The 17,093-nt window shown below is 41.2% G+C and overlaps 1 protein-coding gene across 5 annotated transcripts in view; it reads right to left on the reverse strand.

Moving 5' to 3' along the window:
* The window catches only part of stk17b (serine/threonine kinase 17b (apoptosis-inducing)), a 215,533-nt gene that overhangs the window by 63,250 nt on the left and 135,190 nt on the right, over positions 1-17,093 (reverse strand). For 2 of the 5 annotated variants that reach the window (XM_028807635.2, XM_051930217.1), the window contains exon 2: positions 15,408-15,620. The exons of the other annotated variants lie outside the window; for them this stretch is intronic. In XM_028807635.2, coding sequence (XP_028663468.1) covers positions 15,408-15,620 — 213 coding nt within the window. The remainder of the gene's footprint in view (positions 1-15,407; positions 15,621-17,093) is intronic. 5 annotated transcript variants of the gene reach the window in all.

Below are 17,093 nucleotides of genomic sequence, written 5' to 3' on the forward strand. Positions count from 1 at the left end.
TAGGTGTTCAAAATGTCCTACATCAAAGTTGCAACATTCCTGGAACCTGTGGCAGAAACTGTGACACACAGTAACACACAAATTCTGGTTAGCAATAATGTCCAGAAATGCTTACAAGACAACCTCTTTTAAATTTATCTACTATAGGGGGTTTCCTCTCAAAAACCTTCTCCTTTACTACACCCTAAAAAAAGAATTTAATAAGGTAAGTATGAATAAATGCTATATACCTACTTTTGGTCCACCATGTATACTGTAGGACAAAGTGGGCACTGCCCATTCTGCTAGGCTTTAGTGGCACACCTGGTCTACTATAAAAGCAGATATAACAGAGATGCAGGCATCCAGCTGCATAAAATCCCCACTTGCATTCCAAACTAAGTAATTGAACTGCAGCTTTTACCAGGATCTGCCTGGACTTCATCTGGTAAGAAAGGTGTAAATCAGGAGTTGCACTGACATGTCTCCAGAGGCCCCTCTATAGACAACTTGTGCCAGAAGGTACGAAATGGAATTAAGCAAGGACAAAGACCTATAATTCAATGGATGACAACTAACATGGACAGAATAACCCACCTATTAGAAGACATTGGTTCTGTAACTCAAAGTGACTTTAATCTAACCAGGAGAAGGTTCAACATTTGTTTAAAACTCTCTGCACCATTCTGAAGAAGCTCTCTCTCTGGGATATTTGCTGAACACTCACTGAACTCTCTGAGGATTCTCTTCAGGGAGGTAGGGACTCTATAAAATGACTGAAAACATCTGAATCCTGATCTCTGAACCTAAAAACTATGAGCTCTTGCTTGGGGAGCTGAAGCTGACAAATTCGTTTGTGAACCTGAAGCTGAGACCCAGGTCTGTCAAGCCAAGGCGGTGTTCCGTTAGTCTGACAAGGATGAGAAGCCTTGACTTCAAGAAGGGAACTTCAGTATCTAAACTCTTGAGCCAGAAGGAGTAATTTCTTTTCCTTATAAAGTGGCAAAAGACAGCAGAAGGCAAGCCGAGGAAGCAGCAGCACAGCACTGACATGTATTATGCAGCAAACAGAACATGTGCACTCCAACACATGAAGAATCTTCCATTTAAACCTGGAGCAACAGTAAAGCAACAACTCCACGCAACATAAGACGTCATCCATAAAGACTTGGTATCGTAAACTATTTATCTAGGCAAAGATAAAGTAGAACTCTAAAACACCAGTAAATAGTCAGACTATATGTTACGTTTGTCTGTGTAGTTTGTCTGCGTCCAGTCTTATAACATCTATATATCAATCTACCGTCGGACTAACGCTAGGAAGAAGATTTTATATCTATCTATCTCTCTCTCTCTCTCTCTCTATATTATATATATATATATATATATATATATATATATAAATATTGTGATGGATTGCTGGCTTCATATTCCGGCCCTCACCCCCAGGCCGCCAGGAGGAGCTCTCCCAACAGCATGGACGTGCCCCGAATTCCAGCAGGGCCTCATGGACTATGTAGTTTTTATACACAGCCCTGCTGGATACCTTGGGGACCACTGGGAGTCGCTGTCGGGAGGCCCGTGGACTCAAATGTGCCCTATAACCTGGAAGTAAGTCCTGGTCACGTGAACAGGAGAGATGACGTACTTCCAGGTTGAAGATAAGGACTGTTTACCCTGACCCGGAAGGAATAAGGAATTGTGGACTGTTGGGCAGGAACACCTCTGGGTCAGGGTGTATAAAAGGACTCTGGGAAAGCCCAGACACTGAGCTGAGCTGGGAGGTAGGTTGGCGAAGTGTCTGGGAGAGGAGGATTGGTAATTGTATTAGTATTTGGAGTATTGTTTATAATATGAGTAGTGTGGAGTGGAGGGTGCTTTGTGCACGTGATTATTGTAAAATAAAGAAGTCTTGGACTTTTACCTGGTGTTTGAAGTGGTACCTGAGGGTTCAAGAGGTGGATCGATACCTCTACTGCTACAATATATATATACACACACATACACATACATATAAATGCAGTTGTTATATTTCTACAATCCTCATGATTATTTATAAATTGTATTATTGTTTCGTAAACGAGCGTGCATCAGTTACCTTGACATAAGCCTAAAGGCTGGAGACCTGTCTGCTGCAACAGAGGAACATATTGTAAATAAAGCAGGTGCCTTGCCGAATTATTGGATTAATTACCAGTATTGCCAAAGGCATAAGCGATAATTAATTAACCAAGATAAAATGTATTTTTCAAATCTCACATTATTAGGGTATCCTTCTGGGTGGCAGTCTTATTGATTACTAATCAAATTCCTACTATATTATATATATATTATTTTCCATTTTGACACTACACTAACTGCAAAGTACATGACTAGCCTAGGCATGCCATAAAACATGTTGGGAAAGATAGCAATGGAAATAACACCTATGCAGTAAAGTGTCACATAATTCTTATAAACCATAAAGTGTTTGAACAAGGGGTGAAGTAATCATGAGGTAATCTCTGCAAAACTAACAGCAACAAGCCAAGAGAGGCGTGACGCCACTGTGTAGAGATACAGTAAGCTGCACAAACGGGGATGAACTCTGCTAAAATACAAAAAAAAAAAAAAAACAACTCTAGAGCTCTCACGCATTAAAATCTTCAAGCATGGGAGGTGAGGTAAAGACGAGTAATGGCTTTAAAGGAAGGATCCGTACATGGACAAAAAATGGCTGATAGTTTACTTAAAAATGATGACTTCACTAGTGACAGAATTTCTAAGAATAGTAGTTTATTAATTTAACAGTCATTTTATTGGATATCATTTTGAGATAAACACACTAAATATCCTATGAGAGTAATGACTAAATATTCAATCTGAGCATGCTTTACATACTTCATAAGGAGGAACATGTCTTCCATCCATCCATTCTCTTCTGCTTATCCGAGGTCGGGTCGCGGGGGCAGTAGCTTGAGCAGAGATGCCCAGACTTCCCTCTCCCCGGCCACTTCTTCTAGCTCTTCCGGGAGAATCCCGAGGTGTTCCCAGGCCAGCCGGGAGACATAGTCCCTCCAGCGTGTCCTGGGTCTTCCCCTGGGCCTCCTCCCAGGTAGACGTGCCCAGAACACCTCACCAGGGAGGCGTCCAGGAGGCATCCTGATCAGATGCCCGAGCCACCTCATCTGACTCCTCTCGATGCAGAGGAGCAGCGGCTCTACTCTGAGCCCCTCCCGGATGACTGAGCTTCTCACCCTATCTTTAAGGGAAAGCCCAGACACCCTACAGAGGAAACTCATTTCAGCCGCTTGTATTCGTGATCTCGTTCTTTTGGTCACTACCCATAGCTCATGACCATAGGTGAGGGTAGGAACATAGATCGACTGGTAAATTGAGAGCTTCACCTTGCGGCTCAGCTCCTTTTTCACCACGACAGACCGATGCAGAGCCCGCATCACTGCGGATGCTGCACTGATCCACCTGTTGATCTCACGCTCCATTCTTCCCTCACTCGTGAACAAGATCCCGAGATACTTGAACTCCTCCACTTGGGGCAGGATCTTGCTACCAACCCTGAGAGGGCACTCCACCCTTTTCTGGCTGAGGACCATGGTCTCGGATTTGGAGGTGCCGATTCCCATCCCAGCTGCTTCACACTCAGCTGCGAACCGATCCAGAGAGAGCTGAAGATCACGGCCTGATGAAGCAAACAGGACAACATCATCTGCAAAAAGCAGTGACCCAATCCTGAGTCCACCAAACCGGACCCCCTCAACACCCTGGCTGCGCCTAGAAATTCTGTCCATAAAAGTTATGAACAGAATTGGTGACAAAGGGCAGCCCTGGCGGAGTCCAACTCTCACTGAAAACGGGTTCGACTTACTGCCGGCAATGCGGACCAAGCTCTGGCACCGATCGTACAGGGACCGAACAGCCCTTATCAGGGGGGCCGGTACCCCATACTCTCGGAGTACCCCCCACAGGATTCCGCGAGGGACACGGTCAAATGCCTTTTCCAAGTCCACAAAACACATGTAGGCTGGTTGGGCAAACTCTCATGCACCCTCTAGGACCCTGCTAAGGGTGTAGAGCTGGTCCACTGTTCCGCGACCAGGACGAAAACCACACTGTTCCTCCTGAATCCGAGGCTTGACTATCCGACGGACCCTCCTCTCCAGAACCCCCAAACTTTTCCAGGGAGGCTGAGGAGTGTGATACCTCTGTAGTTGGAACACACCCTCCGGTCCCCCTTCTTAAAGAGGGGGACCACCACCCTGGTCTGCCAATCCAGAGGCACTGTCCCTGATGTCCATGCGATGTTGCAGAGACGTGTCAACCAAGACAGCCCTACAACATCCAGAGCCTTGAGGAACTCCGGGCGTATATCATCCACCCCCGGGGCCCTGCCACCAAGGAGTTTTTTGACCACCTCGGTGACCTCAGTCCCAGAGATGGGGGAGCCCACCTCCGAGTCCCCAGGCTCTGCTCCCTCATTGGAAGGCACGTTAGTGGGATTGAGGAGGTCTTCGAAGTATTCTCCCCACCGACCCACCACGTCCCGGGTCGAGGTCAGCAGTGCACCATCCCCACCATATACAGTGTTGACACTGCAATGCTTCCCCCCACCTGAGACGCCAGACGGTGGACCAGAATCTCCTCGAAGCCATCCGAAAGTCGTTCTCCATGGCCTCCCCAAACTCCTCCCACGCCCCAGTTTTTGCCTCAGCAACCACCAAAGCTGCATTCTGCTTGGCCTGCCGGTACCTATCAGCTGCCTCCAGAGTCCCACAGGACAAAAGGGACCGGTAGGACTCCTTCTTCAGCTTGACGGCATCCCTCACCTCCAGTGTCCACCAACGGGTTCGGGGATTGCCGCCACGACAGGCACCGACCACCTTACGGCCACAGCTCCGGTCAGCTGCCTCAAAAATAGAGGCACGGAACATGGCCCATTCAGACTCAATGTCCCCCACCTCCCTCGGGATGTGGGATGTGGGAACGTCTGGCAGAGCCTCCTGTCAGAAGTAGCTTCAACTCCCACCTCCAGCAGGAACATGTCTTTGTACAATTAAAATATATATGGTTCATTACTCAGTGGCACAATGTTAAAAAAGATTACGGATTCTAATGCAAATGGGCACGTGGCAATTATTCATTTACCAGCTACAGAAGGTTTCTCCAAGGATATGTAAAATACTGTATGGCTCACACACCCACTATTTAATCACCAGCTAGGGTGCTTTCTATGTGGAGGTGGTATGTTCTTCCAGTGCCCACATGGGTTGAATGGTAACATCACATTGGCCTGGTATAAGTGAGCAAGTCAGGGACAGACTGTGCCATATGCAGGACTCGTCACCCAACAGGTTTTGAGGCTGCGTGATGTGTGGATAAACTCTGGCTCTATAGAGCACTATAATGGAAAAAGTGGCTTTAGAAAATGGATAAATAGATGGATTCTACTGATTCTTCACACAAATATAATCAACCAACATTTTAATTTACAATTTTTTAACCAGCCTTACACATCATTTCACAAATGGATGTTGGCTTTTCCTATAAAGCAACAAGAACCTACATACATTTTACATAAATAAAAGCACAGTACATTAAAACTCCAGAATCTCCAAAAGTGAAAAATACCATAAAAGACATTTGCACTAAAACACTTCACAAGACGCACAAATCAAAGTTTGGTCTGGGTCCCATTTCCATTGAAATGAACTTTTAGTAAACTTGTGACAATCCAAATTGTTCACTATCTTATTTCAGGTGCTTCTTTGTATTTATTTCGAAGATGTTTTATTCTCCACTTTGCCCGACTATCAAGTCATGCTGTTTTGGATTGTTGGTGATAAGGCAATCTGCTTGTGTGGTTGTGACCTTTCATCTGGACAGCCATCTTTTTAAATGTAGCATGCAAAAGCTCCACAGTCTTCTTTTTTTTTTTTTTTTTTGCCTCATCACCTGTTATGGACGTGCACAACAACTCATAGGAATCATTCCCTTTAATTTCTGTGAGTCTGAGCTGTAATTACTGCCAAAGCAGAAAGGAAATCCAGCTGGAGCAGAGGTGTGTTCAATTAAATCATGGTGCCATTAATCCTTTGTGGAGAAGGCATCATCAGCAGTGATGTTTGCAGTTCCTTGGTTCATTCTTCAAATTTGGAAATGAAATGGTGAGGCAGTGAATCTGTAGTATTGCCCCACACATTATTGCTATTGGACAGGATACAACCTAGACTGATGTCATTTTTTAAAAGCGCTGAAATAATCATTTAGTGATATTAAAAGTAGGTGCAGTACTAATGTATAGGTGTGCTACATGTTTACCTTACAAAACTACACAATTTCACTTTTTCTTTACTAATGATAAGTTCCGCATTTCCTTCTAATGATCACAAAATTTGTGAACAAATATCTTACTTTCTAAAAATAATAAATGGTCACAAGGAGTGTAGACTGCCGCAATATTTCAGAAAGATTAAATAAACATATGAGAATTGCAAAAACTGGTGAGTTTTGTGTGGTTCACAGCTACATGCCCACCATTAAAGGACTGAGCCCTTTAAAATAAACAATGCCAGCTTTACCACTTTCCAACTCGTCTCTACCTTGTCTTGCAGAATGCTACTTGCTTTACAGGGTATCCAGAAGATGAGTCAACTGGAAGCCACACCCCCACCCCCTCACACGCCTGAGCTTGCCTGCTACTAGACATTCATAGACAAACAAATGAGTGGTAGCAAGAAGAGAGCAGGGTCAAACATCATCCATCACTTTCCATCTATGGCATAGTTTGTGAGGAGTAAGAATGCAATGGGGCAGCATACCCACACACTGCACAGAGCATCAGACATAGAAAAGGAGCCAACAGGTCAGTCCTGCTTGTGTTCACCATCTAGCAGTGTCATGAATTCCACACTGCAACGATTTATACAGCAACATCTACAGACATGCAGAGCAATTAGAACACCTGAACAATTGTCACTAGAATAGGCCATTCAGCACAACAAGTGCTTCTATTCAATTTACCTAAATTCTTCAAAACAGCATCAATTTGAGCTGCAAAAGTCCCTAAAGTACCTACCTTCCACCACAATACTTGGCCATTTATTCATTGGGTCCATAGATCTTTGCGTGAAGAAACACTTTTGAGCATTTGTGTGAAATCTGCCCTTATCAATTTTCCAACTGTGATGCTGTGTTCTTGTTGAAGAAGCAAGTTTTAAGTAGCAGCTGGGATCCACTGTTCTAACTTCCGTTCATAAGTCAGTAATGTCACCTCTTAATCTCGGTTTGCTTAAACTGAAAAGGTTAAACCTCTCCCAATATCTCCTCATAGCGCATACCTTCTAATCCTGGAATCTGTTTAGTTGCTCTCCTCGGGACTTTCCCTTGTGCTTCTACGTTTTTGTTTTAATATAGAGAGCAAAACTGACTCCTGAGGTACATCACTTTGAAGATTGCCTAATTCGGAAAAAAGTTCCCATCACAATAAACTTTGCTTCTTGTGTTTGAGCCAGTTTTTTACTTATATACTCACTGTGCCCAAAATTCCAACTTCCTTTACTTTGAACACTAATGTTTCATTTGATACCTTATCAAAAGCCTTCTGAAAATCCAAAAAAATAAAAATCTTATTTACCTTGCTTATCATATGCTTTTGTTGCTTCCTCATAGAATCCCAGCATATTAATAAAACACAACTTTCCTCATCTGAGCCCATGTTGACTATTTTGCTAAATTAACTGTTATTCGCATGTACTGCTTGATTTTTTCCTTAATAATTGCTTCCATTATTTGACCAATGTAGTATAGGCACACTAAGAAAAGAAGTGTTAGTATTTTCTTGGACTCAGGGCACCAATGTGCAATGTTCATCATTATATACAGTATAACAGTTTACCGATGTCAGTGAGCATTTGCTGCTTTATCCATTATAAGCATATGATGGAGTGTTTACAGCAGGGCTGCTTTTCCTACTTACATGCAAACAGATAAGCTGGTGATGCACAGGGTGGCATGTTGTTCACCTGTTTAGTTTTTGTAAAAGAAAATTATCCCCATTTGTTCTTAACTGGACCCCAGCTCTCAGACAATTATGTACCCAGGAGCTGCTTAAGTGCTTTTTTATTGTTTAAGTACCTCGACTTTGTACAGTAATTGCTCAACTGGCAAATCATCCAAAGCTCCTTTATATCAAAGTTGGCATAAAATGCCTGTTTGCTATAGTGTCGTGGTAGTCACTGTGCAATCTTCATACATGGTTGTCTATCACTGGTATTGTGCATACAGCAGAATGCAATGTTATACTTAATTACATTTAGTTATTTGATATGTACTTTTATTATTTTTATATTTTTATAAAGTAATAAATAAAATTTTCCCAGTAGTTCTAAAAAACAAAGTGATATACCTCAGCAGAAAAGAATGTCAGGAACTCTTGCCAAAGGAACCCTTTCTGTTCTATCTCAAATTACACATGAAGTCGAAACAGAAATCTATGTATTAGCATCCTCTTCAAATGGGACTTTAGAACAATATCACTAAAAAAAGAAATCAGCCGACAAAAGAAAAATCTTTGTTATTGCGGGCTTAGCCACTTAAGAGAGGCATATTTAGTGAACCAATGTTTCCCGAGTTTCTGTTAAGATCTTATGTTTTGATGAATGGTTCCCAACTTGTGTGCATTTCCTTTTTATGAAATTGTTTGGTTTAATTACATTAAATAAGCAAATCTAATACTTGGGGACTATGTATTCACTGAGGATTAGTGTAAGAATGATACATATTTGTAAACATAAGACATGCAGTAAGTACAAGAGCCTTTCTGTCATGCTAGTACACTAGTCAGATGACAGTGCGGTCCACATGACCTTCTAATTAATCACAATACACAAAAAAAACTCTGGAAAACAAATGTGCCAATTTTCAGCTGCGGAAATCAGACATTAAAACCCAAACTGTGTGTAAAAATGTACAGTACACGTTCCTCATTCTGTATAATAAACGTTTACCAGATTTCTTTGACTTTACTATTCCTAAAGATAATGCACTTTATTGGTAACCTCATAACAAAATGTATTGGCTTTTGCATTCTAACAGATAGTGTACGACAAATGTTAGCAGTGTACAGAGTACCCAGTGCTCTGTCTACATTTGGATTCAAACAGAAAGAAGAGAAGTAAGAAACCTCCATGGAAATCGCATATCAAATCTGGCAGCAGGGTGGACAAGCTGCTGTGGACACTTTGTTTCTATCCTGACAGTCCAAAGAGTTACAATAAAGCTGGGTGAGCTGAACAAATGAATGCTAATATTTATACAATTTTTTAAAAAAGTATTGGGATATGTAGCATCAAGTTATGTTTTGCCCTCAGTAATTAATTAATGTGAAACTTTTAACAGCGTTTGAGAATTAAATAATGTTCAACATATTTTTCTTGATAATGAAACATTAATAATCTATTATGAAAATACAAAAGTTTTCATGGCAACATTAATTTTAGAGCCTCAAGAATTTTAAATGCACACTTATATTTACTCACAAACTTTTAGCTATATAATATTATAATGCCAATTATTTTTAACAGCCCTACTAAAAATATAAGGGCTCATCTCTGAAGGTGTCACCCAGAGCTAAATTTAGGTAATGTACTGATGTTTATGTTGTGTACCACAACTGAGCATTACATCTTACTGTGAAGGCTGCTGAGTTGTATTAAAACATATCCCAAATTAAAAAATAAAGACTTAAGTGGGATGAATTGAGTCAAGGGTTTTTCTTATTAGTTGTAATACAATAACACATTTTTGCTAGTACAGATACAGTATGGTTTCAACTTTAACTTCAGTCAAATAAAAAAAGAATAAAACATTTCAAATCACAATGCATGATATTTTAAAGCATAAAAAATCCACAATATTCTCATAACTCTCATAAAGGGATACCATCACCTCTACAAGCTATGATCACCTGGGGTTGGATACAGTAAAAGGAGCCGAGATCTCCCAAAGGTGGAGCTATACAGAACATACATCTTTGTTCAGCCTGGCGGTCAACATCAAGTTCAGGACTCATTGTAGACAGTTAGGGAGAGTCAGGCTCAAAGAGACACCACCATTAACACTGATGAAGAAAGCCATCTTCTTTAGATTTCTAAGGTTTGCTGCTCAGCATTGACATAGCATGAGATTCACTGTAAATTCTTAAAAGTGAGGCTGGGTGCCGCACAATTTATAACTATCTACTTATGGCTAAGCATGTTCGGGCCCAGCCAGTACTTGGATGGGAAACCATCTCGAAAAAGCTAGGGTTGCTGTTGAAAGAGGTGTTCGTGAGGCCAGTGGGGTGCGTTTATCCTGTGGTCTGAATGTAGATCCCAATGCTCCAGTGTAGTGATGGTGACACTGCTGTAAATATGGTTCTGTCCTTTGGATGAGACATACAACTAAGGTCATGACTCTCTGTAGTCATTAAAGATTCCTGGGCATCTTTTGAAAAGAGTAAGGTGCACCACCCTATGTCCTGGCTACATTGCCAACAGCCCTATCCATTCTGGCCCCATAATTACCCCTTCACCACCTAACAGCTAATGTGTGGTGAGTGTACTGGTGCAATAATGGCTGCTGTCACAGCATTAGGGTAGGTACTACGCAATGGTGGCAGTTGAAGTGGTTCTCCTTGGTGTATGTAAAGTGCTTTGATAATAATTAATCATCATTATGCTACTGTTGCCTATTACTCTAGGGAGGAGGATTGGATGGTACACCTCAACGACTCTAGATAGCTGACAGTGTTTTCCTGAATCACATGTTTGCCTGTCTCCATTGCCCCCTTCTAGATATGCAGTCTGTTATACCACCTTGCCAGCTAGTTTACAAATGATACTGTAATGATCACGTTGGAGATGTACAGGGCCATGTGGCTGGACAGCAGTGCATGATACAAATGAAACATCTGAGCCAGAGGATGAAGGCCCAGGAAAAAGGGTGGAAGGAGCATGAGAGACGGGTTTGAGTGTGGAAGGTGATGGAACATAAGTGCTTTTACTCTGCATTGGTGATGGAGTGCAGGAGTCACACAGGGTGGCTGTGGCATGGGTGCAGATGAGAAGGAGCAGCGCAGTGTGCACGAACAGCACAGGGTGAGAGTGAAACAGCGGCGTGCTTCTGGGCCATACCACTGAAGCGTTAGACAGTATAGAGGGGTTAGATGAGTCGGAGTGCAACTAAAGTTAAGGTGATCACAGAGCTGCTCCGTCTCAGACAGACCTCAAACACCTGAAGAGCGTGTCTCTCTCAGGTCAGGACCCAGGGGCACTACACTGTTATTTCCACGGCGTACCAGTTGAATAACAATTGTGTAGAGTACAACTATCAAGTTGTTGATGGTGATAAAAAATATTTGCAGAGTTTTAACATGTTTGAATGTATGCCTGTATGTTTAAGAGATGCTTATTCTTTCAATTAAATCAGTCTTCAGCATTGTAATCAATGTCATCAGTCATTTTTATCATTTAACTTTTATTTTGACACGTCTGTGTTTCATATGCTATGTAACTTTGGGAATTAAAACATTGGCCTTGTTTTCTTTTTGCCTTCTTTTCAACTTACCTTTTAGGAAGGCATTAAAATTCAGGTTGTATTTTCTCATGTAGTATTTTGTTAAAAGTTCAAGTTTAAGATCATTTTTTTAAGTTGAAACTATGCCATTCATTATTTTTTAATTCCTTAATTCTACATTAAATTTGTGATTCAGTGTGTATTTACTTCATGAATCATTAATTAATTTTATAATTACATTTTAATGTCAGATGTGATTAAATGTGATAAATTACATACATTTATGTGAATAAATATTTTTTTATTCAATTCCCTGCCCTACAAATGATTTGAAGTTTCTCCTATATATGTGCAACTAGCTGATGAAATGACTGGCTCTTTAAAACCTAAACCTACAATTGTCACATATACTGTAAGCATGGACTCTGCTCCTTAAACCTACCTGGCAACAACATGCTCAACCATCCCAAAAAACTACCCAAGGACTAATATTTTACATACAGCTGCATTAGAAGTCGCTTAGGTTGTATGTACTGTATGTATTATGAGTTTGGACAGGTTTTTTTTTTGTTGTTGTTACTTGCATTTACCAAGAAAAAGCATTAGTGAGAATTCTCCAGCCCAGGAAAGTGCAGTGCACAGCCCAAAAAACAAAAGTCATTCACTCATATAATAAACATTTCATATGGGTGTATCTTGCTCTCCCTATAGTAAATCCATGAAAATCCTTAATGTATCCATCATATTTTGTTTCAAAGATATTTTTTATTAGCTGTGGTACCCACAAACGTTCCCAGGAGAAGCTAAGTCAATGGGCCTTAGTTATTGTGCCATTGGTTGACCGGATGTATTAGAAGCACTATGTAACTAAGCACTTTTTCATATTCAATATTTGCATTTTTTTTTTTTAACCAGGGATTAATATTATTAGTTCACTTGAGCCGCTTACAGCTGAACCTGCTACATACAGTCCTTGGCGTTGTTGGTGTGAAAGAGACTGCAACAGAACTTTGTTTTAAAGCGGCATTCAGTAATGTAACAAAGGTGATTTAAAATTGATTTATTCAAAGTTAAAAACTGATCAAAATCTCAACTCTCCATTAGCATCTTGCTGAAAAATTAGTGCTGCCTCATTATACAGTGGGTTTCAATAAATAAATAAAAAAAGCAAAAGTTACTCATTAATTTTACTCAATCAAAAGTGCTGTCCTGTTTTCTTCTTATTACATTCTGAAAAGCAGCATCTCCATCAGTTGTAGAAAAAATGGAGCTTTAGTTCTATTTAATCTTTTCATGCTTGTTTATATGCTGATCGTAGATTGGTACTGCAAACTTAATGACGATATGTAGATGGACAACATTGCTGGAATTATCAAATACGCAAGGCTATGTATGCACTGATAAAGTATTGTAATCAGTTTCTCTCTGATTTATTGTCACATGTGACACACCACCAGTCTGCCAAAGCGGTTGACAACAAAGCAATCTTTTACCCCGTTTCTAACTGTGCTCGTTTCATTTCAGGGAACCCCCTTCCCCTGCTCCTCCATTTGTGCTCAACTCATGAAGGGGGAAATCACCCCTCTTAAAATGCTGTCTCTGGGTCATCAAGGAACTTGAAAAGATAAAACTTGGTCCCAAGGCCATAAATGTTGAGAAACACTGCTCTTAAGTAAACCTGTAATCCTGCAATCCTGCAAGACAATGAAATTGTTATTCCAAAGTTACTGAGAAAGAAAAAAAAAGCACAGCAGTTACTACTTTTGATAAAATGCCACTTTTATCGATGGTCTTATTTAAAATTTGTGAGTGATGATGAAATTTTTTGGAGTAGTACATTGGCTGATGGGAATTACAGTCCCTACTTTGGCAGGTTGTTGATAAGGTAAAGAAGTGTGAGTAAAATACTGTATACAGTATTAAACATGTATCATACTGGATCATTTGCATGAAATCGACTACGCTCAAAGCCACCACACCTGGCATCCATCCATCCATTATCCAACCCGCTATATCCTAACTACAGGGTCACGGGGGTCTGCTGGAGCCAATCCCAGCCAACACAGGGCACAAGGCAGGAAACAAACCCCGGGCAGGGCGCCAGCCCACCGCAGGGAGTGCACACACACACACACACACACACACACACACACACACACACACACACACACACACACACACGCACACACACACCCCAAGCACACACTAGGGACAATTTAGGATCGCCAATGCACCTAACCTGCATGTCTTTGGACTGTGGGAGGAAACCGGAGTACCCGGAGGAAACCCACACAGACACGGGGAGAACATACAAACTCCACGCAGGGAGGACCCGGGAAGCAAACCCTAACTGCGGGGCAGCAGTGCCACCCACTGCACCACCGTGCTTCCCACACCTGGCATGCACTTCCTAAACGTGTCTTCTTTGAGCTTCTCTGAGCTTCGCTTTGCTCATTTCACTTTGCATCTGCAGACACATTTGCATAAACTGGCATGGCCCATTTCTCTGTGAGATGACTATCAGCGCTGTGGCAAAACGGGTGGGGAACACGGTGAATTAGAATGTCCCAGTTGCTACAGCATTATTAATGACAAATATCAACAAATAAAAACAAACACGTTATGGACAATTTTTTTTTTCTACATCATCACCAAATTTCAGTCAAAGCTGTCATGGCATTTTTGAGTGTTTAGCTTTCTATTTTGGGTTTTTTTTTTTTAATACAGATATATCAACATGTCCTTTCATGATTGGATACCTACTGTCCTAGATGTACCATTCTGTCAAATTTCAGCTTTTTAGAGAACAGAGTGAGTGTATGTTGCATTATATTTAGATCTGAACCAATGTTTCAGCACAAACAAAGCTTCACTTTGTCACCTACAGACTAGCCCACCAGATCTTTACCATATATATGACCTTGATAGAAATACTCATTTCAGTTGGTCCCCTAGAATTTCTGGGGGTTTAATCTACAGCTGGTACATACCAGATGAAACTAAACAAACTGGGTGGGTCTGGAGACTATAAATCGGCTTGGTTTGAGTGTGTCTCCTATGGTGGTCAAGCTCACCACCTAAGGTTCCCAGGGCTGCAAGGATGGTCTCCCACACCCCACAGACCCATATTGGGTTAAACAGGTCAGAAAATGAACAAGAATGATAATATGTCAGAAATAAGCTATTGGGTGTAAACATCTTACTTAAGAAAACCTTGCAGGCCCCAAAGTCCTTGGAGTTGCATTTCCGACGGAGAGGATGGGATGAAGTGAGACAGATATACTCCTTTCTGCTGGATGATGTGATTTTCACTAATTTCTCATGCAAAAAGATAATATAGAAAAAGTCTTATCAGTTGTACGTGCCTGCTATTATTGTATTTGTGATCTTTTTCAGATGAGGGAGGGAGTCAAGGTTAAAAATCATTCCCAAAGGCATCAGTATCCTTTGTCCTGTGGCCAGAATGTGTATTTAAATAAACAACTGCTCTGATAATAGCATGGCAAACAAGTTCCATGAAGTCATATTTCAGCCCTGTCCTTGTACAGTTTAAAGGTTTTATCAGTCACGTGATTAGCCAGTGAGTGGCCTCCTCCACCCTACTACAAGCGAACACCAATACTAAACAACATGAGGCAATGGACACAGTGAATGCTAAATGAAGCTTAAGCAGACTTTGCAAGGTGCCAGTCAGGAAGTCGCCTATTAAATAGCCTGCAAGGCTACAAAGATTATTTTGCAGTCATCCCCAAGAAACTCAATTATATTTTCTTCACTACATCAGCCTTGACTTGAACTGCTAGCTTATAGCATCACTTTGATATCTGAAAAAAATAAAAATGTTTTTAATATAAAGGATTATAACTTTCAAAACTTACTATTCTAAAACCAGGATGATTTCGTGGTCTGTTTCGTACACTTCATGCAGACTGATGATTCGAGTGTTCCACCGTGCCATTTCAAGTATCGCCACTTCATGGATGATCTCCGCTCTGCAGTCACGGCCTCTCCGCCGCTTCTTCAGGAACTTGGCAGCATAATCTTTTCCTGTCAACTTCTCTATACATCTCTTCACCACAGCAAATTTACCTCTAGAATTTAAAAAAAAAGAGAGAGCAAGCAGAGTCAGCAAACAAGACAAACCTAAAAACTACCCATTAGGAATAACAAGCATTAAACACCAATTTAAGGATTATCTGGAACACTGTAGCCACTTTTAAAAAATGTGATCTCCTCGAGGATTTCTTTTTGCTGTTCTTGCACAATGTTTTTGCCCACAGGTTTTATCATGTAGCCACTGCTTCTCCTTAGCAGGAACAAGACCCGTCATGTATGGCAGCGTCCTCTAGGTCTTGTGAACACCACACATTTTTATCAGCTTACTGGACAAGAGAAATAACATGTTGGTCAGAGGACACAGAGCTGGTGTATTTAAAACTTCAAAGTGGCACAACGCTAGAGGTGAAGACCATCTGCTCAGGAATTTACAAAAGGTGATTCCCCGTCTTAGCTGCTCATCCCTCGCCAAGACGGCTCAGCAGGACTCAAAGTCTACCGCTGTAATAAAGGAGCTCTCCTGGCTGAGAAGTCAGTTCTGTAATCCCAACGTTCCAATCAAGTCCTACTGCATCTCAGGAAGGATTTCTTTTCTTCCTCCACATTTACTTCATGCCTTGACGACACTGTCATGTTGACAGGTAAGGTGGCTTAATTGAGAAGACTATGAAGATGACAGGGACGACGGCTCAGTCAAGGTTACCATTTGGCCCTACTACCTCATTTAGCCATCCTGCTCCTAATTCAAACCATTCAGTTCACGTCAAACTAGTCTTATATACAGTGCTCCTCAATGAAGACAAGCGGAGAGAGGGCATACACAGACAGGAAAAAACACAACCTTGCCACCTTTAAATACAAAAAGACACGTATCTATGAAAAGGAACATGAATTTTGGTTAAGCCATGATGCAAATCATGCTAAGAGAAATGTGACAAACTTGCAAATGCATTCATCTGCACACACAACTGCTGTGCTTAAATAGCTCGACAGGCGGCTGTTTTAACATTTAATGCTATATAAAATAACTAACAATTTAATTGATACTGAGGAATTCATGAGTGTTATTGTGGGCACATACTGACATCCTGATACATTCATAGACAGACCACTGTGAAAGGGGCAAAATTGTGTTTGGGGAGACATTAATCATGTAAAGCAGTTGAAAACAGGAGGCCAAAATTTTGTTCCATCACCTTATTTTCCCCATACGTGTGCACAATATATACGTTTAACCCCTTTGACTCCTAGTACATACAGCAGAGGACAATGCCATATGTAAATCAGCAGACAGGAATAAGGATGCACCCAATTTTTGGCCACCAAAAATATTAAGCAATAAATGCCAAATAAGTAAAAATGACAAGTGTTTAACCAATTGTGTGATGTTGTTTTCTGTTGCTCTCCTGCTCTGGTTATAGATGATGCTTTCAAACGGTGCATCCTTTTCTAAAGGAAGTGATTCATCTGTCTCACCACACTGCATTGTGGGGCATGGATGCCATCTT

This window comes from Erpetoichthys calabaricus, chromosome 8, assembly GCF_900747795.2.
Source record: "Erpetoichthys calabaricus chromosome 8, fErpCal1.3, whole genome shotgun sequence".
In the NCBI taxonomy this organism is placed as follows: domain Eukaryota; kingdom Metazoa; phylum Chordata; class Cladistia; order Polypteriformes; family Polypteridae; genus Erpetoichthys; species Erpetoichthys calabaricus.